This window comes from Hippopotamus amphibius, chromosome 14, assembly GCF_030028045.1.
Source record: "Hippopotamus amphibius kiboko isolate mHipAmp2 chromosome 14, mHipAmp2.hap2, whole genome shotgun sequence".
NCBI lineage: Eukaryota > Metazoa > Chordata > Mammalia > Artiodactyla > Hippopotamidae > Hippopotamus > Hippopotamus amphibius.
The window spans coordinates 17,145,248-17,171,595 of NC_080199.1; the positions used below are offsets into that span (position 1 = coordinate 17,145,248).

At 37.8% G+C, this 26,348-nt stretch overlaps 1 protein-coding gene across 1 annotated transcript in view; it reads left to right on the top strand.

The window, feature by feature from the left end:
* Positions 1-26,348, top strand: part of LOC130835552 (ATP-binding cassette sub-family C member 4-like) — a 169,376-nt gene that overhangs the window by 133,430 nt on the left and 9,598 nt on the right. Inside the window, 4 exon segments of the mRNA XM_057707190.1 lie at positions 3,788-3,960; positions 4,398-4,503; positions 15,610-15,708; positions 15,711-15,749. Of these exon segments, the coding sequence (XP_057563173.1) occupies positions 3,788-3,960; positions 4,398-4,503; positions 15,610-15,708; positions 15,711-15,749 (417 nt within the window).

Genomic DNA, 26,348 nt, shown 5'->3' on the forward strand with positions numbered 1-26,348 from the left:
GAGGTGTTAGATGATACTAAGATCTAGCTTTATTTAAACTACATTTGGGACTGTCTATAAAAAAGAAATAAACATGAGTTTATTTCACAAAGTTAAGTGTGTGGTTTCCGTGAATTGCTTCTGGAATTGACCCTGTTACTTAGTGATATGGCTTAGGAAAATCATCCCATCATTGTGTTTCTCTAGGAATTGTTTCTTTATGACTTTATATACAAATATCATTAAGAAATAACTCCTAGAGAAACACAGTAATGGGATGATTTATCACTCTAAGAGGTATCACTAAAACAATGAGGTCAATTTTTAAGTGAACTTAAAACTCCAGTCATTGTTTTTTGCAAAACTGAACACGTGAACCCAAACTCACAGAGTTGGCCTGAGGGTAAGTGAGAGGGCACTGCTATGTTTTCCTCTTTAAGAACTTCAGTTAAAAGGAAAAGATGCTTTTCTGTCTCCTCTTTCTCCCTTGGAGGAGACGGACATTCAGAAGGGAGACAGTCGTATGGATGCTGCCCGTCTCATCTTGATTATTTTTCAAAATATGCTGAAAATGCATTTTTCAATTACTGAAAAATAGCCAGCTTACTGTAAACTGAAGAAGGTTCATCAGAAATTAGTGCTGATTGGGGTGAAAAAAGCAACATCAGGTCTACAAATGTAACATGAGTAGTGCCTGAAGATGAAGCACTTTATCACTCAAAGGTTAAAAGCTCACAGTATATAAAACTTTGGAAATGAATCACCGGTATGTTGCTTCTGCTAAAAAAGCAAAAACAAAACACCTTAGTTACTGGAATATGGAATTAATAGTATGGTATGTCAAAACTGGGAAGAAATCATGCAGTTAAATGTTTGATGTTGATAGTTTCTCTGTCAGGACCCAAGTATGTCTCCTCATACAGGAAACCAAGATACAGAAATCTGGGCATCAGCAGCCTGTGCATCAGGAACCACGTGATTCAGTCCTTGCTTTGGTGACAGGTCACATTTCCATTTCCCTGGGTCTTGTATTTAGGTGAATGGGCTCTCCCTTTACTTCATTTATTGTTGGCTCTGCTCTAGTGAAAGCTCTTCCCCATCTGTTGATTGCATTTCACTCTCCTTCCAGCCCACACCAGCCTTTCTTTTTGAAAAATAAGAAGGTTCCACAAAACGTGGAAACCATCTGACACCTGTGTTCACCTCCTGTGAGGGGCATCAGTACTAGGTACAGTACACACAGTAGGTTACTTTGAAAATGTTTATGGTGATAGAAATAGGGTGTTTTATAAGTTCAATTTATTATTTTTCAATTTTGCTATATTTTTTCTTTTCCCAAACTCAAAACAATCTGAAATATTCTATACTGAGATGTATAGTTTTGAATAGTATTATTTGCTCCATTTTTCTTAAATTATAACTTTTTCATTGCTTTCCACAGTTTAAAGTGTGATGTTATGATATCTTGGAGCCAGTTAATTGTTATAAGAATATATTCCTTTTACACTTACATTTAATAAGAAAATAATATTGTGTATAAATCATCTATCTATATGGATTTATCTTCTAATTTATAGAAACAGATATGTCACATGATGAGATTCACTTATAATTTCATTCATGCAGCCAACAAATATCTACTGAGAGCTTGTTAGACAGGCATTGTTACAGATACTGGAGCAACCAAAAGAGACAAAGCCTCTGCCTTTTTGGAGCTTAAATTCTCCCAAAGAAGATGGAAAACAAGCCAGTGCATATGTAACAAACTCTCAGTGCTGATACATGCAAAGGGGAAAAATAAAGCAGAACATGAAGAGTGGCCAGCTGACAGCATTATTAATCATGGGCAATATCTGTTGATCTGTTGTAAATTCGCATACTGACACATTTTATACTCTAACAACTGTTAGGAGGCAGACACCTTTATTATTACAATATTATAGTCTTATATAGAGTTTAGGAAGCTAAGATAAAGAAAGTTCAGGAACTTGCCCAGTTGGCAGAGCCAGGCAGAACCTATGCCCAAGCTTCAAGCTTCCAATTTCTGATTTTAAAATTTTCGAATCCCAAGAATGTGGAAGGAATAGTATGATGAACACATATACACCTTCACCGAGATTCAACAGCTGTTAATATTTTTCCATATTTGCTTTCTCTCTTCTATAATCTATATTTTGCTGAACTGTTAGTTGTAGACCTGTTTATTAAAAATTGCATTTCACCTTTAAATACATAAGTGTATACCTTGTAAGAACTGGGACATTCTCTTACATAACATAACACAGTTATCTCAGTCAAGAAATTTAATAGTAATATCTAATATGCTTTCAGATTCTCCAGTTGTAACTCCTAGTTATTATTGTCTACTGCCTCTATTGTCCTTTTCTGCATCCTAGTACATAATTATAACTTGATTATATGATTACACTACAGAGGGCCTTCATATTAGTATTATTCTCATAATCATCCCTGATTCATAAATGAGGACAGAGTCTAAGAAAACAGCATTTTCTAAGAAACATTTTATCTCACAACTTTTATTCCTCATGAGGCTGATATGGACAAACTGAAGGAAAGTAAAAACCAGATTAGTAATGAGATGTCATATGAGTCAGGGGCATGTATGAGGTTATTTCTTCAAAGTCGGGATGTCAGTCTTAAGAAAGACCAACCACTTGCACCACAATCCAGATCCTACCCTTTAGATTCTGTGTACCTTTCATGCTAATGCTACATACCAGTATCATAGTTAATCCTAACTCTGAATCCCCCTTTCTCAGGATTGGACTCCATCAGGAGCACAATTCAGGATCACATTCATAGAAGAGCTCCAGCATTTAGGATACCACGAAAACATTGCTCACTCACCCTTACTGTTTTGTTATTTGACACATTATAGTGTCAAATAACTTACTGGCCATCACTCATCAATCTGTTGGTCTCTTGATTTGAAGTATATTTACTCTTTGTTCTTTAACTTCAAGTATAGCCTGAGTTTGGTTCTTGTTCTATAATATTTCTCCAGAACAAATGTTCATTGAACTGATCCCTACCACCAAATGTATTTTTAGATTATCCTTGGCAGTTAAAAGCTTGGTTTTTTTAACCTTATGAGTACAATTTTATGAAAGATTAATATAAACACCACCTATATCTATATCCTGGGTGAAATAAGATGTTACATTGTGTCCTATTTTTCGTGAGTTTTCATTCACTGTAAGACATTTATGACATTGAAGAAAATGCACTTGACTGGTCCACTATTTTGAGGATTAAATTTGGGAAAGAACCATCACCAGAATAGGCTCCAGGATTACTAATGTATGAGGTGCAGTTTGCCATTGTTTGAATTTGTATTTTTTATGCTTTACAAAATGGTAAAGTGCTGATAAGATTATATCTTTAGAGAACTATACTTTCTGAAATTTTTTTTAAAGTGTACGAACTCCTATGCAAAATGTACTTTGGGAAACATGCCTCAACCGTAAAGATCCTTTTAACTTTTCTGTTTAGGCCACATTGGGAGAAAATAGCTTCATTTTTTGAGAGACTTCCTTAACCAATCCCTAGGTGGGGTTTCTGGTGGATGTCATGTGGCAGGGAGGGGGGACACTGAGATCTTTCTGTCCTGCATTGAGTCTACCATCTTTCTCTGTGAACGCTCATTGGACGGAGCTCTCCCCATCACCTGGCTATACATGTAAAATACCTAAGAAATCCTGAAGACTTCAAAGGTCTAATGTCTAAGAGGCCTGTCTACTTCAGTAGCATTTTGTCTAGGAAAATGTCATTCTTTCTGTATCCACAGGTACAACTTAAAAAAGCCATTGAAGATCTTCCTGGTAAAATGGATACTGAATTAGCAGAATCAGGATTGAACTTGAGTGTTGGACAGAGACAGTTGGTGTGCTTTGCTAGGGCTACTCTCAGGAAGAATCAGATATTGATTATTGACAAAGCCACATCAAATGTGGACCCAAGGTATGAAACTGAGGTCCAGGAAACCTGGAATCTGAATTTTAAATGTGGTAAATGGAAAACATTTTGTGAAGCTTAGTAATGTTCCTAAATGCTGTCTTTGCCACAAAGATATCTCTTGATAATATTAATTCCAGAAAACAAAAGAAGAAACCAAAACATGTTTTATAGTGTTAATGCTATTATTAGCTAGCCTAAGAGAACTAGATTCCTAAATGCAGCTCCTGATAGTTTCAAGCAATTTTGAAAGTAAACTATTTTCCATTGTTTTATGAAAAATATTAAATTTCTAAATAGACTTTTTATACTTAGCTTTTTTAGGAACAAGATTATATGTTAAAGTATTGATTTTTAAAAACATTATAAAAATATCATATATTTTTAAGTCTTAGGTCGCTTTTCCTGTCTTTACTGAACTAAATCAACTTCTTTGATTCCAGAACGGATAAGTTAATACAAAAGAGAATTCTTGAGACATTTGCCCAGTGCACGGTGATAACCATCACACACAGGTTGGGCACCATTATTAACAGCAACTGGATAATGGTAAGACCCTGACCTGTGGAATTTCAGTCGTTTCCATTTATGTTCAATTTTTCAACTTCCTTGTAAAACTTGATAGGAACCTCCAGTAATTTAATTTTCTCTTAGTTTCTCCTCTCATTCCTGAAAATAACTCAAGTACTTAACTATACTTTCAGAATACACTATTAAATAATATGTCCAGTAATCTTATATTTTCATATTAAAAGTTTGTTTGATTTTCATTTTTTAAGATGGCCAACCATGAAAATATTCCAAATCCAAGTTACAGCTTCATATTTCAGAGTAGTAGAACACAGTCATTTTCACTGTGTCACAGTTGTTTCAGCATTTTTGGATTTCTTTAATCAAAAAATTATCCTCTCATTTAGACTGCCAGGAGGTTGTTGACTAAGCTTGCAGAATTTCTCAGCTGTTGCTATCAGAGAGTAGTCCATGAGAAGAAAGGGTCTAGTGAGAAAAACAGTATTTCAACAGAAAGGATTTAATATAGGAAATTTGATACAAAGGAATTAGAGGGCTAGAAAAAATGAAAGGAAACCCTGGGGTAATAATTTTAGGAAGGAACTACCATGTTCTAAGACAGATCTCCAGACCTAAGAACTCAGAAGAGAGACCCTAAAGAGTTGATGCTCAAAGTTCCAAGGAGAGGTCACTGCCCAGTTGCTGGTCATATTCATGAGGGAGCACAATGATGCTAGTTCTCCATGTTCTAATAGAAGCTAGGACCTGGAGTCAGGTCCCACTGCTAAGGTGATGCTGCAGGAGTAGCAAAAACCAGGTAGACCATTAGCTCTGATTCCCACCTTCAGTCTCCTTCCAGTACCCGCTACTGGTGGAACCTAACAAAGACCAGCTGGCCAAAGAGCCTCTGAAATGTGACTTGCAGAGACCCAGCCTCACCCTCAGAGATGAAAGTATAGAAAGAAAGGCAAATCAGGGCTGAGAAACTGTAAATACACAACTAGCAAACCTCTTACACAGTAGATCTAGACCCTGTACACACGGCAGGCTCCAAGCTTTGGTCTCTGGGTGTCTTTCTACTATCTTCCTTCCACGTTTGATTGGCTCTTTCTTCCTTAGTAATTTAATATTTTCTTCCTCAGCTTTATTTCTTTCCTTCCTTCTTCTATTCTTTCTCTCTCTTTTTTTCATCTTCTCTATTTCTTTGTTCTTTCCCTCTGTTGGTTGCTGAGTTTCAATAAATGTTAGAGTGTGGTTTTATAAAATGATAAGAAAAGCATCCCTCAAAGGAAGAACCTTTGGCTGCATATAATCCCAAAGGAATGCAAGGTATTTTTAGGTATTTTGATGGTCTATACTAAACCAGTAATAATCAGTAATAAATGGTCAGTAATATGCAAACTTCCTTATGTCCAATGATAATGGAACTGTCTCTTTTGACTTCTTGGGCAGTTTCTGGAATATCACCTCCCACCCTACTTCACATGCATTGTCAGATGGGATCATCAATTGGGATATTGAGAAGATACCAGGCTGTCAGCACTGAAGCATTACCTGTAGCCTCACTCCCCTGAGCTGGACATGCACAGGAGTGAGCTCTGGGGAGGCAGATGTCAGGAGTGGGGCATCATCAACCAAAGGGAAACTCTAGGCTTCAAATAGTGTGTAAAGTCACCTGGACTAGAACATCTCAGTAGGAAGCTGACCTCATCTGCAGACTTTTGTGAGGGACTGGGTAACTCCAAGATTACAGTACAGTAACTCAAATTCCAAAAATGTTGTTTAGCATCAGGCATCCTTAGTCCCTTATTTTGTGTTCTTGAATGCTAATTGGAAAAGTAAACTTTTATTTCTGCTTTTTACCTGTTGTTTTGTTGTTCTTACCCTGCAGCATTTTGTTTCGAAGACTGTCCCCCAGAGCATCTGTCTTCCATAATAAATGAATGACACTATGGAATTTTATCTGTTCCAAGCCTTTTGTCAGGCTTTCAAAGCTAAAAAAAAAAAAAGATGACTTGATATCCAGCTTAGTTAGGGGTCCATTCAAAGAAATTCTTTGCTCTTAGATGTACCCTGGAGATTTACTTTTGGTTTTTGGTATTATAGCATTAATGGTAGCATCTTTTTTATTATCTAATTCTTAGAAATTCTGTCACCTTGGAATATATGACTCATTAGGGAAACAGGAAGGACAGAATTTGGAAGGTGTGTCAGCTGGTCAGTCCTAAGTCTTATCCCTCAGCACCTGATCCACAGATGTGAATGTCTGTATCCTTTGAACCAATCAGCTTTGTCACCATTATCAAAATATTTCATTTGTTTAATGCTTTACTTACCAATATTTCTTAGTAAATTTCTATAAGCTCAGATTTTTCTCTCTTGGTCAGAGTCTTAAAACATATCTTTAACGTGGTTTTACAAAGCAGTTTATAGCCCAGCCCCTCCCCACCTTTCTAGTTTTGTCCTTCTCTGCTCTCCCTCTTACCTTTACAGCTAAAACCACATTGATGATCTTTCAGTTCTCCAAATGCAGTGTTGACTCACTCTCACAATTGTGCCCTCTCTCTACTGTTGGTGGCTTAGACTAAGGTGCTAGCAGTGGGAAGGGTGAGACGGTTGGATTTGGGGTAGATAACAAAGTGGACGCAAGCAGATTGTGTGATGAATTGAATGTAGAATCTGAGGGCAGAGAGAGGAGTCCATGCTGGTTTCTGGGTGTGGGGCCTGAGCATCTGGGTAAATGCAGAAGATGAAGTGAGAAGGGAAATGTAAGAGTTCTCTTTGGAGTCTGTCACCTTTGTGATGACTGACCTTGTTTTCCGTGGTGGACCTTACCTTTCACTGTGTAGCTGCCCTTCCCACTCCTGTGTTAAGAGACCTTCAGTTTAGGGCTCCTGGCCAAGAATTCATCAGTGATGTCACAGGGAGTTCCCACCAGGAGATGTAAACTTGGCCACTTGTTTACATCTTGGTCCAAGCTGGTTGTGGTTGCTCCTTTGGTGGGGATGGCAGGGTCCAAGAGACATGCATTCCCTACCTTCAGGGTCCAAGAGACCTGCATTCCCTACCTTCAGAGTTGGGGAATTGTCCTCTGTGTACCAACCACCGCAGGTGTAAACTTTATATTTTGTTCTAGAGATTCTAATTACCAATTGGCTTTCAATTTGGCAAAAACACCATAAATAATGTTCTTTCTCAAACCTTTGATTTTTGAGACAATTTTTTTCTTGATCGCTTTAGAAATACAAGCATATGGGAGAGGGCTAAATTAGGAATCTGGGATTAACAGATACATACTACTGTATATAAAATACATAAACAACAAGGACTTACTCTGTAGCACAGGGAACTATTTTCAATATCTTATAATAACCTGTAATGGAAAAGAATCGGAAAAGGAATATATATGTATGTATATATATATATCTTTAACTGAATCACTCTGTTCTACACCTGAAACATTGTAAATCAACTATACTTCAGTTAAAAAAGAACAAGTAATCCATGCGGGAAAAAGAGAAATATAGGCATACCTTGTTTTATTGCACATTGTAGATACTGAATTTTTTTACAAATTGAAAAGTTGTCCCAATGCTGTCTCAAGCACGTCTATCGGTGCCATTTTTCCAACAGCATTTGTGTCTCTGTGTCACATGTTGGTAAATAATTCTCACAATATTTCAAACTTTTTCACTATCATTACTTTTGTTGTGATGATCTGTGATCAGTGATCTTTGATGTTACCACTACAACTTGCTGAAGGCTCAGATGATGGTTAGATTTTTTTGCAATACAGTATTTTTAAATTAGGGTATGTACATTGTTTTTTCAGACATAATGCTATTGCACACTTTGATGGGCTACAGTGCAGTGTAAACATAATTACTATGTGCCTCGGAAACCGAAAAAACTCATGCACATCACTTTTCTGCCATATTCACTTCATTCTGGTGTTCTGGAACTGAACCCACAATGTCTTTGAGCAATGCCTGTACTTCCTTCCTTTCCAGAAAGCAGGTGATTGTCTGTTGTGAAAACTTTAAGAATATAAAGACAAGTCAATCTGCTGCAGAGTCTGATGCTCCAGAGGGCGGGTGGCCAGCCTTGGGCAGTAGCTGGGGAAGTGACAGAGGCTGATGAAGGGATAACCAACAGTGTTGTCACCATAAAGTCCTATAGTTACAATTGCTTGAGGTGTAATAATTATATTTTGTTGCACTGGTGAAACACTTCTGCACAAATATGGATGGATATGGTTTTGTTTACTGTAAGCAAATCAGACAAAAGACTTGTTGAGGAACAACTGTGACCTAATTAATAGCTTTTATGTGTTGGCTTTCCAAAGGGATTTACTAAGTTTGGATTCATAAGGTGCCATTAATGTGTCAGAATTCTATTTTACAAAGATGTTCTCTTAACTTTAACTTTATTAAAAATGATGGAGTCCTAATGACAGCTAATTTAATCTTCCTCATTTGCTCCATTGCCACAAAACAGTGGAGCAAGACAGACAAATTGGAAATCCTCTTTCTCCTAATATTCACCACTATCTTTGCATTAAAGCCATCTTCCTTGTAGTTTTTAGGATCAGCTGGTTGCTTGTGACCTGCCTTCTCTTCACCCAATAGCACAGCTTTTCTCTCCAATCGCTGCACACTCCAGTCTTCATATCACCCCAGATTCTCCCTAGTAGCGTGAGCAAAAGAAGCATATGAAAATCTGCAATTGCTCTAGCAATATTGTTGCCTGTGTTCAGCATTTTCTCTGCCTGCAGTTAGAGAATTCTTTGGAAATGAATGATGAACCAAAACCAGGGCCAGGAATCTCAGCTCCCACCTCCTCTGTTTACAGGCAGTCTTAGGGTTTTATCATCTTTATTTTCTTCCTCAACTCAAACCTATTTTTAGTAGAGTTTTTCCCAGAGAAATCAAAATCAGAAACTGTTGCAACATACCCACCTGGAAAAGCACAAAAATAATTAATACCTGACTAGAGTTTTACTTAAATTCTATTTTTCACTTTCATGGAACTTTTCTTTCATAAGCCTGTATGGTTAGAACATTTTAGAAGAAAAAGTTCCTTCAAAAACATGCCAAGAGATTTCATTTAAGTTTTTAGGGGGAAAGAGAACTCATATGGATGTAGAAAGCACAATTGAAAAGAAATATTTTATGAGGGGGGTACGTATATGCAAAGGCAGCAGCTTTGGGTGAGGGGCTGTGGAGGTCACCGTGACCCAGCCTTCATCATTCCCCAGTGAGAAGAATGATTTATTATTTCAAGACCTAAGAAAAGACTTTGAGTTAATACTTGTCACATTGTGTAGTCCCTGAGAAAATCACAGGCACCCATTTTATGAGGGACCCACCTTCTAAGGTAGGATAACTATCCCTGTGTCACCTGGCAGCGAGAAACAGAGGTCTGACGCTCAGATTTTCCCCTCCCCACTCTACCTGTCACTAAGCAGGATCTCCCTTTATTGCTCGTCGCCATATTGAAAGCTGTTCCCAGCATCTCTTTCCTGTCGTCAGGCTTCTCCTCCATCCTGTCCTGCCCCCACCTCTCCCTGCAGCCACCCCATGATCACTGATGGCTTCCTGTCAATGAAAATGGATCCACTTATTTTGCAGTGGGTCCATTTAATTTTTATGTCTAGGACAGCCACCTGGAATATCTGCAGATACACAGGCCTGATAAACACATCTTCATTGAGTTTATGTAACTGACTGACTCCTCCAATATAATGCATTTTTCCTTAACCTACTGGAGAGTGACAAACAATTCAAGGCTGGCGTTCCTGGAGAGAGCCTGGGGTTGAGGGATTGTTATCACACCAACTTGAATGTGTGGTTTAGTTTATAGTTTAACTTGGGTTACAGGAAGAGTGGGGAAAGAGTGAGAGATCACAGGACGCTTTTCTTATAGATATGAAAGGTGTTAAAAGTTCAAATTTATACCTATTTTTCTGTACGTAAAGAAAATTTAGAGTTGCTTTATGTTTATATGTTCTGAAATATCTAGAATCTTTTATCAAAACCAGAAAAGGCTAGGTGCATAAAATTCTATTCCTGGCCTTTTTTCAGTCTGCATCCCATCTCAGCTGTCATAGCACCTGGTGGGAGCCTGGGCCACACTGCACTTTTGCTCCTTTCAACTCTCCCTCCTCTCTGACTGAAAGAAAACTTCTTTCTCTTTTTCAATATTTGACATAAATGAGTTGCAAGCCTCCATCGTCAATCCTGGTTTGTCTCCCCCTCATTTTCCTCTCGCTCTCCCTCTTGCCCATAGTCATCAATCTGGAGCATGTGGTCCTCCAAGTCCACATCCCTAATCCTACGATTCCTGTGTCCCACTGCCTTAGCTGTTTCCCATGCCAGCTGGACTCGTTTCTCCACTTGATCTCACCCTACAGTCTTAACAAACTACACCATTGGGCAGTGACCCAAACCTTGAATATAGTTTCCTTTGTATTTAACTTTCAACCAGCATGTACTCTGTGCCTGTTACCTGTCATGTACAAGGTCAAGGCTCTGAGACACAAAAGCGAACAAGGGAAACCGTATAACCCTGCCCTTCAGGAGCTGCCAGGCTCACCTCCAGCCCTTTTGGCCCATGTTGTTCCCTGTGTCTGGAATGACCACTGTCCACCCACCCACCCCCATTTCTGCATGTTCAAGTCTATCCGTTCTTCAAGGCCCAGTTCACTGCACTCTGTCCTCCTCTGAACCTCTGGACAGAAGTCGTCTCTTCTGCTACTAAACTCCTTGTTGTGCTTTTTTTTCTTGAATTATAGACATTTGAGGATTTTATTCTCTCTGTCCTTTCAGTACAGGCTCCCTAAAGACAGGGACTGTGACCTACTTGTGTTTGCCTCTTCCACAGCATCTATCATAATGACAGAAATACAGCTAAATATGCAATAAATGTTTGTTGAATAAATTCAGAAATTAATGAAAATTTACTTAATTTTTCCTCAAATATTTTTGGTTGTGTGTTACTTGACATTTATTAATTCTGAAAGTTAAACAAAATTTGTTTTCTTTTTCTTTTCTTTTCTTTTTTGGCTGCATTGGGTCTTTGTTGCTGTGTGCGGGCTTTCTTTAGTTGCGGCGAGTGGGGGCTACTCTTCGTTGTGGTGCTCAGGCTTCTCAGTGCAGTGTTTTTTTTTGTTGTGGAGCACAGGCTCTAGACATGCAGGCTTCTGTAGCTGCACCATCCGGGCTCAGTAGTTGCAGCATGCAGGCTCAGTAGTTGTGGCACATGGGCTTAGTTGCTCTGCAGCATGTGGGATCTTCCAGGACCAGGGATTGAACCTATGTCCCCTGCATTGGCAGGCGGATTCTCAACCACTGCGCCACCAGGGAAGTCTGGTTTTCTTTTTCTGTGAATATACACCAGACACACAGTAAATAATTGGAGACTGAGTACAAAAAATTACAGTAGAAAGTAGACAGGAGGAATGTTTATGTTTACAGGCATATTTTGTTAAATTACATACAAAGTTAATATAAGGTATTATCTATAGGGAAAGGTATCTTAGAAAATTGAACGTTAAAATTCTCATCTCCCTTATTTTACTTCTGATAATAAATTATCTAACAGTGTCCTTCTTTGGTAACTTACTTCGAGACAAATGAATACTGGTTCAGACCCAGGTTCGAATCCCAGCTCTGCCATCTATTGATTCTGCCTCCTCGGCCAAGTTACTTAACTGCACCTCAGTCTTCATCTCTGGCCGTGAGCTTCTTGATAGACTGTCTTGCTTATCTTTGAATCTCCCATTCCTAGAGTAGTACTTTGGTGATAGATACTCAGTGTTTAACTGGATGGATGGATGGAGGGGTGGGGAGAATGGAAGGAAAGAAGGAAAGGATGGTAAATGGAAGGATGGATAGATGGAAATTATGTACCTTGTTTGTCTACTCTTTTATTTCTTTCTCTTTTCTTTTCTTTTTTGTTCCCCCACTGCACTGGGTCTTCGTTGTTGCACTCAAGCTTTCTTTAGTTGTGGCAAGTGGGGACTACTCTTCGTTGCGATGCACGGGCTTGTGGGCTTCAGTAGTTGCAGCACATGGGCTCAGTAGTTTCAGCACAAGGGCTCTAGGACACGCAGGCTTCAGTAGTTGTGGCTCCTGGGCTCTAGAGCATAGATGCAGTAGTTGTGGTGCACAAGTTTAGTTGCTCCACAACATGTGGGATCTTCCCAGACCAGGGATCAAACCTGTGACCCCTGCATTAGCAGGCAGATTCTTAACTACTGTGCCACCAGGGAAGTCACTGTTTGTCAACTCGTTGTTTTTTGTTTTTTTTTAAGAACTTTTATTGAGATACAGTTGACATACAATAAACTGCATATATTTAAAGTGTACAATTTGATATTTTTTTTTCTTATTAGGAACATATATATGGCAGTCCCAATCTCCCAATTCATCCCCCCCACCCCTCCCCGTGTTTATATACTCTTGAGAGACATTCTTGAGAATTAACAGTGATGATTACAATGCATGTGACACAGTGAATCCTCAACTCATAACTATTTTTTTATTTTCCTTTTCTAATCCAAAGACTGCTATTTTATTTATGGGGTGATATCATTGATCTGGTGGTCACCATGGTCTTTGTTACATTGCACTTATATGCCAGGGCATCCCGTCTCTCAAACCTTGTGAGTCCATCCATTCGGGGCTGTATTAATAATGCAATTCACTTTAAGGTACTGTATTTTTTTTAATGTATATGAAAAAAGTATTAACGATTTATATGTTTGAAGTGTTATCTTACAGAAGTTAAAATTTAAGTTCTAATAAGTTATCAAGCATTATAACAAACTATCACAGTTCTGTCACTCCGTCCCCCCAAAATTGAAAACTCCCCTTATAAATTATAATGTAGGCCATTAAGCTGCTAATGTCAGCTAGAAAAACTGCACAGCGTGAGAGCTGTGAGGTAAGTTTTATTGGGGGCACAATGAGGACTATAGCCTGTGAGACGGCATTTCAGATAGCGCTCAGAAACGGCTCCAAAGAGGTAGGGGGGAAGGTCAGTGTATCTATGATTTTAGTGAAGGGGGGTACGTGCAGTCAAGCACACAGTTTGGCAGAGGCTTGCTGCTAGTGATGAGGAGCAGATGTCACCGTTAATGATTTTAGTGCTTTTCTAGATATGAGGAGATGCAAGAATTGGGCTCAAAACATCTCCTGAAAATATGGAATATCTATCTAAAGGCCCGTTCTGCCAGTTTTCCACAGAGCACAATGTGCCTCTTTCCTGATCTCCAACCTGAACTCCTTTCAGGCTGTGTTAAAGGTCAGCAGTTGAAATGGTGTGTGAGTTAGTCCCTGTAGAGGCAGACGGCAAGTGTGAATTTTTAGTGGCACTAATATTTATAAGGCTCAAAGTATTTTGACCAAAATGATCTTTCTGCCATTTATATTGTTAATCCTATCACATTTTGAGAGCACTAACTTTTTTCTGGCTTTGCTTTATTTAGGTATTAGTCAATCCTGAGAACTACTCATCTCAGTGGCATTTATGTGTTTTAGACAACATGAGAGAAAATGGAAAGACTTACTATTCACTCAAATTTGAATAAATAAAGTAAAAAGTTGGACAAGGACAAAATATATATTAAACATATATAAAGTCTTATAGTCGGAGAACTTATTTCCATCAGCTCTGAAGCGGAGATTTTTAAAAGCTGTTGCTTTTGCAGAATGTAAATTTGTCCATTGTATGAAGTAATTCAAATAGTTACGTTCTAATAGGGCTATGCTTAAGTAAAACTGCATGTTCAGGACACCTAAATTGGCATGCCAAATTATAGGACATTTTAATACTTATGTGGATATGACCAATTCAACTATTCTTGAACTCCTTTGAGAAAGCTTCCCTTAAGCAGTCATTCATAGCAATAAACAAAAGATTAACAGGAAAATGGCCTTTATGAGACAATGTTTCTGACTAAATACCATGGATGGAATTAACTGCAATATCTAGATATGGAAAAACAAGCTGTGTCTTGCTCCGTTTCAGTGTATTCTCTTAAGATATATTTACTCTAAATATAACCTAAATGAGGAACTAAGTACCACTTAATATTAGAACTGTTTTCCTAGGTACATCATTTGGGCCAATTGTTTCAAACTCTTTCTTCCCTCTGAAACCCTAAACCAAAGCTGCTGGTGTGTAGAAAGGCAGCGTTAAGAGCGCCTTCCTCTCCCTCCAGGTAGTGGGCTGATTAGTGAGCAACAAAGTGGCTGAAAGGCAGGCGGCTGAAGGGAGAGAGAGAAACAAGGAAAGGTAACTTGTGACAGCACAGATTCGGATCCTTGGCGATTCACACTGGGCTGCCCCGTGTGCTGTGTGGGCAGTGATCACTGGAATTTGGAGCTCAATTTCTTACTTGCTTCTTTAGTCTTCTCCAAAGAGAAAATTGGATTTCTAGAGATTTCCTCTGTGCAGAGCAGTTCTGGAAAAGCTATTTAAGTAGCAGTTCTTTTTGCCAGTCTTTCACTCTCAGAAAAATAAACTACAACCAAAGCCAACTTCAAGAAGCACCTTAACCTCTCTGACAAGAGATTCGGCCCCTCTTAGCAGCTGACATATTCCAGGACCCTAAAGAAATTCCGGAAACATTTGTTTTTTCCCCAAATATTGCTTAGATTCTGTCAAGCCAATTTGTTGATTAATTTGCTGTCAGGTCGCTGCCCTCTGGTTTGTATGACATCAACTTAACTTTTAGCTAAATTGAGTTTGATTTTCTTGAATCAACAAATCTCCCAACTCTTTTTTACCTGTATAAATAGCCTTCAAAACTCAGAGTCTGAGAGCTAAAAGCACTAACTAATGATAACCACCCAAAAAGCCCTTGGCAAAATATAAAATGCTACAGACTGCTCAGTGCCCAACATCATAGTCTAAAATTTTCTTTCTTCCTTTCCTATAATGTTATAATAATAAAAGGTCAAGTTAGGACTTTGCCTAGTAAAACAGGGCAATCAAACCATTTAAACACCAGCCAGGCCTACCACCCAAATAGATTCTCTCTGTTCTCCCTGTCCTGCCCCTTTCTGAGATATTATCTGAGTTTTAATATGTTACTGAGAAACATTGTGTGCTAATGGGTTTCTTTCTGCTGATGAACAGGTTTTGGATTCAGGAAGACAGAAGGAACATGGTCGGCCATATGTTTTGCTGAAAAACAGAAGCAGCCTGTTTTACAAGATGATGAAGCGACTGGGCAAGGTCTAGGCTGGGCTGCTGAGCTCACTGAAAAAGCACAACAGGTGAGCCTGATTGCAGGGAGTTGTAATAAATGTTCATCTCCAGGGCTCGTGCCTCACAATCCCCATCAAGGGTCCATTAACAAGGATTCTGTGCCCTTTTCAAGTATAAGCCTCCAGAGAGAAAGCTTCTTCACTGCGCCTTAACAACACATTGCAGGTGGAAGACAGGTCTGCTGAGAATCTGCAGCAGTGGTGGGGGTGGGGTCAGGATGTGTGCACACACATGCGCCTGAGAGGGATTTCAGGCTGGACTTTCCACACATTTGGGCTCAGATCTAATAGAGCACAGAATACTCTCATTTTGCAGACCCTTTATATTTCATTCTGATTGGTGCTCAGCACATATGCGATGCAAATGTTCTCAAGGAACATCCAAAAAATTTGAGAGTTGGAGGAAAAATAGGTGCAATATTGTTCATTGGGTCTAGGAAGATCTACCAGGGAAAGTTGTAGGTCACTTCTGTTTTCTAATTTGTGAAGAAAAATCCTACATGATACTGTCATTTTCTCCCTAATTCTTTGCTGTTTAGAATTAGGTCCAGTTGCCCCCCTTATGTTTCCTCTACTTTCTGGAAGATAAAATTGTCATCAGGGTAAATCACAATACCTTAACACTGTAGTTTGAATAGTACTCGAAGATTTACAAAGCATTTTCACAGAGATGAGGTGTGTGAAAGCACTAAGCACTGTACATGGTGTGAGAAAGGTGCTCCAGGAGTAACATTCAGGTCACGTGGTATTTTTCTAACAAAGGTGAGGTGGTAGTATCTCCTACAGAGGTGATAAGTGAGGTCTGGTTTAAGGGGCTTAGCCATTGTTATCCAACTGCCTGTAATTGTTTCTGGAACAAGATGGGAATGGGGTTGATGGAAGGATGAAGGGAGGGAAGGAAGGTCTGGTTGGTGTTTTCGCCCATTGAGATGTGTAGTTTGGGATGAGATGAGGCTTCCAACTATATGTGGTGAGGTTTCCTGTTAAAACTTTATCTCTGGGCATAAATTATGGGTGCATTTTACTTCTTCGTACTTTTCTGCATTTCTCAGATTTTCATTTGTAAGTAGAATAAAATTGTGTAATATTTAAAATATCTCTTTTTAAAAAGTCCCGGTATCTAAGAGTACTTCTATATGAAAGATTTGTCTAACATGTAGCCTAAGTTCCCTCTGTCACTGTTACATCTCATTCCTCCTCCTTAGAAATGAAGAACAGCACCTTCCACTGTTCCTAGGGTAGGAAGTTGCCCAGGGTCACAGAGCTGCCTGAAGAGTTGGCAGAGGATACCTAGGATTAGGGACAATGAAGTCTGTGTTCTGAACTTTTCATAAGTACTTATATTGTATGCAAATGCAGAGAAGCTGCACTTGGAGCTATATATTTTATTATGCCTAAAATTCATTTCATCTATTAGAGTGTCTCCCAGTCAAAGCTTCCCTCCTAAGACCTGATAATCATTTGTAATCCCCTGTATAACCTAGTCACAAAACAACCAGGAATCTCACAAACCCTTTTGTTCTTTTGACCTTAGGCATTTCATATCAAAGAGATGTGTCCCCACCTATGTGTCAAAATCTTCAATTTAAAAATGTGTTATCATTATATGTTATCAAAAATTGAGTAGTGAGAAATAGATCACTGAATTCTAGATAGGTCCAGATAACATAAGATAATAGAGTTAAACACCCTCATTTTACAAGTAAGGAAACTAAAGCCCCTCAGAAGGAAGATGGCCATATATACATAACTAGTGTTATGCTAGTTTACAGCAGACAGAGAATTAGAAATCTTTTCTTTCAGTGTTTAAAATCAAGTGTAACATTCATGTAAAAACAGATATAGTTCATAGAATCAGAAATCTTTGATTCCTAGTCTAATAATCTTACACCTAATTTAACAATATTAATGGTAAGTTACATTTGTGTAGTTCTTTATAATTTATTTTACATAGTTCTCACATGTATGATTTCATTTAATCCTCATGACAGTCTTTTTTATCCCACATCATGGATGAGGAGATTGGGTCAAGGGCTCACCCAAGGTCACAGGGCTGGTCCAGGGAGCACAGAGGGTGAATTGCTGGGGGAGGCTGAGTTACACCCTAGGTACTGCATTCTGTGTTGAGTCTGAGAACACTGCTCATTTCACATGGTAGCCAAGGTGGGGCCAGTCACCCAAGTTCACAAGGTGGCAGAACATCACTCTTGGATTTCAGCCCCAAGTGGCTCAGGCCACTTCTTCGGAAGGACATAAGAAAATATCTTGATTTGCATCAAGAAAGTATCTTGATTTGCATCCCAGTTGAATATCTTTTTGACATTTTTTTCTGCATACACTTGGTCAGATTGTCAGATTATCAGCTTTTTAAATGTGCAAGCATTGAATATCAATGCATCATCAGGGCTGTAACACTGGGAGGATTAGCTTAAGTCAACAAGCTTTTTACTCTAACAGGTTAGAATTCATTTGTTTGAAAAGAAAATTCAATGAATGTCTGAGAAAAGTGTTCTTTTTTTTTAAATCTTTTAAATTTAGCCTGTAAAATCTGTTTCTTCATTCATTGTTTTATGTGTTCCCCTTTGAATTCTTCTAGAAATACTTTATTTCTTTATTATGACTTGCTATGAACCATGAAAAACATATTTTCCTTCTCTCCATTCTGACTTGCTATGAACCACGAAAACATATTTTCCTTCTCTCCATTCTATCACCAGATTTTAGTTGTTTAGTTTTTCTTCTACTGTTTACCTTCAAATCTTAAAAATACTTAAACATCTATTATTTTACTTGTTTTAAATGATAATTTTCTACTTCTCAGTGTGCTAAAATTTATCCTCTAGTATAATGTTTTTCAAACTTTGAGTTGTGATTCATTAGTGGGGCTATGAAATCCATTTAGTTATTCATGACTAGCATGTTTTAAGAAATGAAATAGTAAATAATGGAATAGAAGAAAAGTAGCAATGTATCTTTCCTAGTAATAGAAAATACTTAATGAAACTCCTCTCAGGGTAGATTAATATAGATATGGATAGTAAATCTGTACTGAGACTCAGTGTAAATTTACAAATGAAAGGTTGAAAACAGTCTCTGTACTATCTTAAAGGAGGGTGTGTTGGAGTTAGAATCCCTGACTTATTGGACATATAGTTAACCCTTGAGGAATATGTGTTTGAACTTCACAGGTCCACTTATACATGGGTTTTTTCCATTTCATATGTACTATGGTACTACACAATACACAGTTAACTCTGTGGATATGCGGGACCAACTGTCAAGTTATACACAAATTTTTGAAAGTCCAGGGAGTCGGCTAACCCAACCCCTGTGTTGTTCAAGGGTCAACTGTATGAAATATTTATTTGCTTCTTCTATATTTTAAAATAACTTGATCTTCTTTCCTGGATGCTGAAAGGATTCTTTTTCTATTTTGAAGGTCATGGGTTTTTCCTGGGAAATTATGTACTCTTGGTCTCTAGATTCAAATATTTTATTTCTAGAAGTTTACTTGAATTATATCTTTGATTTTGTTTTATTTGATTGGATTCTCCTCCCTCATGCTGCAACTAAAGATTCTGCATGATGCAACTAAAAGATCCCATATGCCACAGTGAAGATCCCACAGGCTGCAATTAAGACCAGGTGCAGCCAAGATAAAAAAAATATTAAAAAAATAAAATAAAATATATAAGGAAATAAAAATGTAAAAAAAAACCCAAATATCTGTAATGTATGTCTTCTGTCCTTTGTCTATTTTATAAAGCTACTATCTCCTTAATTCTTTTTAAGTTTTTATTAATTTACAATTATTTGGCTTGCTTTCTCAACTCTATTGTCCATGTCTCATATAGATTTTTCAGCAGTGATTGATCTCCTTTGTGCTGCCTTTCAGAATGATCATTTCTTTAATGTCTTTATTGTTCCCTTCCACTTCAGTTTTGGCCTCTATCAACTCATGTTTCATCATCTTCTGTTGCTATGCCATGCTGTATTCTCAGATATCTGTTGTCCACAGGTTGATTGTTCTGCTACATTTTCTTTGAATGTATTGCATTATATTTTTTTCATAATTTTCATTTGTTCAGTATTTTTTCATGTCATATGCTTTTCTTATTTCTTTTCCTCATTTTTTTGTTTGTGTATTTTACAGACCCTGTACTACTTTATTATCATTATCCCTGCTACTCACCTTCAAATTCAGTTTTTTTCTACATCATATATTTGCAGGATACTTGTGGCTAGGGCATCACTTCTGGCTAAAGGGAATTCTCTCTGCTTAAAACAGAAGCTCCTCACAACTAAAAGAGAGAGAGAGAGAGGAGAGAGAGGGAGAGAATAAGCGAGCTAGAGAGAAATTGAGAATGCATGTTCATTTAGCCTGTATTCCTCTGTAGCCTGCAGAGATGGGTAGTTACAATGCTGCTTGCATTTCAGAATCTCTATTCTCCTAGAATGTCACCAATGTACATACTTCAGGGGAAGATGGTGATTCTATATGATTCCTTATTCGTACACCTTAGAATTTGCCAGTTATTTGGAAAACTGTGCTCTCCCATGATTGCTGAGATCTGCTCCCCTAAGGTAGCCTGTCTGTCTTGCCACAGGCCATTAGATCCAGTTAAATAAGGCAGCCTATCCAGATCTTTTTGTCTTTTGGGACTTCAAGTGATTCCTGATTTCATCAAAGCATGGGCTTATTTTTAATCTCCCAATATCCTTGCTGTTTAGGGTGATTGCTGAGAGGATAAGGGGAAATCAAATTCATTGTTCCATTAACCTAAAAGGATAAATCCTATCTCTTCAGTACTCTTTAACTTTGATAATATACCTGAGACTATGTACACAAAGTCAGACCTGCTTTAAAGATGAGAAGTTTGACCTAGAGTAATGGAAACATAAGGAAAAATAAACAAATGGGACTTTATTAAACTTAAAAGTTTTTACATAGCAAAGGAAACCATAAACAAAATGAAAAGACAACCACGGAGTGGGAGAAAATATTTGCAAACAATGCAACCAACAAAGGCTTAATTTCTAAAATATACAAACAACTCTTACAACTCAATAACAAACAAATAACCCAATCCAAAAATGGGCAGAAAAACTAAATAGACATTTCTCCAGAGAAGACATACAAATGGCCAACAGGCACATGAAAAGATGCTCAACATTGCTAATTATTAGGGATATGCAAATCAAAACTACTATGAGGTACCACCTCACACCAGTCAGAATGGCCATCATTAAAAACTCTACAAATAACACATACTGGAGAGGGTGTGGAGAAAAGGGAACCCTCATACACTGTTGTTGGGAATGTAAGTTGGTGCAACCACTGTAGAAAACAGTATGGAGGTTATTCAAAAAAACTAAAAATAGAGTTGCCATATGATCCAGCAGTCCCACTTCTGGGCATATATCCAGACAAAACTATAATTTGAAAAGACATGTGCACCCCTATGTTCATAGCAGCACTATTTACGATAGCCAAGACATGGAATCAGCCTAAATGCCAGTTGACGAATGGATAAAGAAGATGCAGTATGTGTATAAACACACACACACACACACACACACACACACACTGGAATATTACTCAGCCGTGAAAAATACTGAAATAATGCCATTTGCAGCAACATGAATGGAGCTAGAGATTATCATACTAAGTGAAATGTCAGACAGAGAAAGACAAATATCATATGATTTCACTTATATGTGGAATCTAATAAAAAGATACAAATGAACTTATTTACAAAACAGAAATAGACTCACAGACATAGAAAGCAAACTTAAGGTTACCAAAGGGAAGAGCAGGGGGAGGGATAAATTAGGAGTTTAGGATTATCAGATACACATTTCTATGTATAAAATAGATAAATGAAGACCTACTGTATAGCACCAGGAACTATATTCAATACGTTGTAATAACCTGTAATGGAAAAGAATCTGAAGAAGAATATATGTGTGTGTGTGTGTGTGTGTGTGTGTGTGTGTGTGTGTAACTGAATCACTTTGCTGTACACTTGAAACTAACACAACATTGAAATCAACTATACTTCAATTAAAAATTAATTAATTCTTTTAAAAAGATGAGTTTGAGGATTACTGGGAGTGAACTAGGTCCATGCAGCTCAGAGAGAATGAACAGACAGCGTCTTGAGCCAAAATTCTAAATATATTAAACCATTGATTCCTGGCCTTTATCTCTGCAAGAGAGCTTTTATTGCTCTATTGCTTTTAATAAGATCTAATTCCATGATGGTGGCTTTGTTTACAAGCTGGAGTTTAAATAGTAAACTTAGTTTCAATCTACGAGGGTGAGTCAAAAATTATCCGCACTCCAATTATATTAAAACGTCTATAAATTTTACAGCCAGAATGAACAAACTCAAGAGAAGGAGAGGAAGAGGGCCAAGAAACCCAACGCACACTGGTCTTATATTCTGCTTGACCTAAGTTTAAACTCTTTTGGCATTCTCTGTTAATCTTCACAACCATTCTAAGCTGGCAGTATTATCCCTCAGGTAGAGAAACTGAGGCAGAAGGACCTAAGTGACTTCTCAAAGTCACAGGTTAGACAGTATTAGTAATCTTTTAACTACCATTTTCCCCACCCAGGTTACCGTATTCAGTGAATTCACTGTGTCTCAACTACGACTCTGGACTTCCATAAAGATAAAATCAAACGATTCACAAAAGGGCCTCCCAGTGTTTTGTTTTCACTGTTCAAGTCGGGTGATGCTGCTGCTTTCTGTGGACTCAGGGGCCACATCTCTGAGCAGCATCATAATCACACCCAGCACTTAGCTCAGCCTGTTTTCAACCTGCAGTTTGTAGCCATCAATTAGTTCCTATGAAGTAAATCATTGTTTCATTTCACAAATGAAGCAGCTGGTGTGGAGAGAGCTTAGGTGATTTTTCCAGGATCAGCAGTGGTCCCGAGAGAGAGAGGAGACCTGGCCCCTCCATCCCAGGCTCAGCCCATTCATGAGAACTCTGCTAACAAACATTCAGTCATCTCATCTCCCTTCATACCCCGCCCTGTGAAAAAGATGCCTTCTCTCACTTGTGCTGTCAGCCAGAGTGTGGTCTACACCATGGCAACAGATGAGAGAAAGAAAGGTCAGATCAAGGATTTTATACACAGGAGGTTCGTTTTCAGTATTCATTTTCAAGTATTTCAGACCGTGAAGAGAAGACCATTAGAAAGTTGCTAATAATACCATTTTCTTTTTAAAAAATTATGTTGAGAAGGCTATCAGGAAAAGAACGAGGTGATTTAGGGAGGACTATCAAGCAGTAGAAAGTGAAATGTATTCCCATTTCTTCTTTTTGGCTGTTTTTAGTTCCACCGAGAGAGTACATAATATATAACCACACAAAATATGGCTAGCATAATAAAATGGAGGAGGGAGATGATATGCAATTAGCTTCCCCCACCCAAAGGCCTTATTTTTAAATCCTTGCATTATAGTGGAAATAGCCTCAGATTTCACCCAGTGGGGGGGTCTACACATTCTTGGAGCATTTATTTTTCTCTTTAACTTAAGGAATATTTTAGTGTATAGCATTTCATATTCAGTGCTGTTTGAGGGGTAGCAGGTATGCAAGTAACAAGAGAAAAAGAAAGTACACCTATTATGAAGGTAAGTGTCTCAGTGCTTTTCTATTTCGTTTATGAAGTCTGTTATCTTCCATGATGACTTTGTTGACAGCATCCACAAACGTACTTGGAGCCAGGTTTTATAAAATACATCTGTAATCATATGTTTAAGCGCCCAGCTTATGACATGAGTCAGCCTCAAATAGATGGTACATTTTCTGTTTTAAAGACTTGAACAAAACTTTTCTCATTCTTCTTTGGGGAAAAAAATGACATTTGAAGTCCATTTTCACCCAAACACATTTGAGATAAGATCTTAAATGTCTTGATATTACTTCACTTTGTTCTGTACGTCTGAAAAGAAACTGAGATACAGTATAGCCACTAAAAATTGATTGTGGGACAGAGAAACTTGACAGCATTTCATTTCCTTTATGTCCTGATTATGTGTTTATCAGAAAACCTGTATCTCTTCCAGTTCAGCTAGAAATTGGTAGAATTGAAAAACTCAGGGGCTTGGCAAAGAACTGTCCTATTATTTGGTATCATCTTCCATTTTAGAGAAGTTGCTTGGTTGAGTCATTGTTAAAACTGTTGATTCTCTTTTCATTCTTGTGACCCACTATCCACAGATCACATTTCTATGGGCCTTATAACTGCTTTGCTGCACAAATTAAACGCCAGGATATTTCATACATATACGCCAGCGTATCAATGCTTGTCAATCAGAGCTTATAAAATATAGGGATTACAACCTGATATTAATATCCAAATCTATTGTATTCATTTTATCTATGAAAATGGGAAACCCTCATGCAGATGCTAGATTTCTCAGCCTCTTTGTCACTGTGTTTTTAGTTTATCTCCAGGTTTTGAGTCACTAAAATGATTTTGCTTATCAATTTAATGTAGTGGTTAAAACATATATGTGAATCAGAATGATCAGAACTCAAGTGGATCTACAGGTTGTTTGGCATTAAGCCCAGCCCCAGAGGGTTTTAATGGGGCTTCCTCCTCCACAGAATAAAATTGTACCTCTAGTGATGTGATTTGCTTCACGTGAAGAAGTGGATATAGAAATGTGTTGCCTTAAGGAGGAAGACTTTAAAACTCTTAAACATGTTTGGGGTTTTTTTGTCTTTTTTTTCCTCAGATATACATCAAAGGCATTATCCAGATATGACTCCGTGACCATGTGGTGATGAATAGCCTGCAGCCTTAACAATTTTTGAGACAGCACTGTGATCCTACCACGATGTCAAGTCTATTCCAAAGGCATTTTTCCAATAGTTTTTATACTGCATAAACTATATTGTACATTTTTTACACCAGCAACAAATATCTACACGTACAAGATATTAGTTTATTTGGGTATTTTTTTTCTCCAACTTCATCCAATGATTTTAAGCTCTTACAAAGTGATTTAATATTTTTATTTATGTTATTCTATTTTCTTTTTCTTATCCAAATCGGAGGTGCAGGCCACCAATAAAAGCCGTCTGCCAGGTTTTGTGCCTTGAGAGACTCCAGAACCAAAGCTTATTTTCTAAGGTAAAAGACAAAGTTGTCACAGAAGTTTTTTACTGCTCCCCAAGTTACATACTACTTTCCAATTATATCACGGATTCCATTTACTTGAAGACTGTGAGAAGTTGCCATTTTGTCTTACCACTTCTTTTAGCATAACTAGGATCCATGATTCCACCTAAATACTACAAAGAAAACTAATAGGAAAATATATATATATATACTTCAGTTTAACTGACATTATAAGAGAGATGTCCCCCCTCCAAAAAAAATAAAAAGATATATGGTTAAAATACAGAAGGACAATATTTAATTATATATTCTAAAAGGGAAGGAAGAGGAAATAATGCTTTCTCAAAATAGGAGCCCTTCTAGGAGATTTGATAATGAAGGACAGATGTTATTGTCTTTTAGATAGAGGATTTTATTTTTTTACCTTTTTTATTGTGGTAAAATATGTATAACATAAAATTTGCCATATTTTTAAACACACAATTCAGTGGCATTAAGCGCATTCACAATGTTGTGCAACCATCAATGTCTAGTTAATTTTTGGTAATTATGTTAGTACTATTCAGTTTGTTATTTCTGCAGGGTCATTTTTGGCAAGTTTTATTTCTCTAGGAGTGGAACTGTTTCCTGTGAGTTTTGAGCTTGATTGGCATAAAGTTATTCACTACCTCATATATGTTTAATCTCTGCAGCACCTGTAATTGTGTTTTTTTGTTTTTTAATTTTCTTTGAGTCTTCTTTTTTTTAAATGAATAATCTTGCATGACTTTCTCCTATTTTCAAAGAATCAATTTTTTTGCTTAATTGACCCTTTCTGGGTTTTTTGTTGTCTAGTTCTTCGCATTATTCTTTCCTTCAATTTTTCATTTATTTTGAGATTTTTTTCCTCTAAATTCTTTTTTTTTTTTATTCTTTTTTTTTGGGGGGGAGGGTACACCAGGTTCAATCATCTGTTTTTATACACATATCCCCGTATTCCCTCCCTTCTTTGACTCCCCCACCTCGAGTCCCCCCCACCCTCCCCGCCCCAGTCCTCTAAGGCATCTTCCATCCTCGAGTTGGACTCCCTTTGTTATACAACAACTTCCCACTGACTATTTTACAGTTGGTAGTATATATATATGTCTGTGCTACTCTCTCACTTCGTCTCAATTTCCCCTTCACCCCCCGCCCCCTCCCATACCTCGAGTTCTCCAGTCCATTCTCTGTATCTGCATCCTTGTTCTTGTCACTGAGTTCATCAGTACCATTTTTAGATTCCGTATATGTGAGTTAGCATACAATATTTGTCCTTCTCTTTCTGACTTACTTCACTCTGTATGACAGATTGTAGTTCTATCCACCTCATGACATATAGCTCCATCTCATCCCTTTTTATAGCTGAGTAATATTCCATTGTATATATATGCCACATCTTCTGTATCCATTCATTTGTTGATGGGCATTTAGGTTGCTTCCATGTC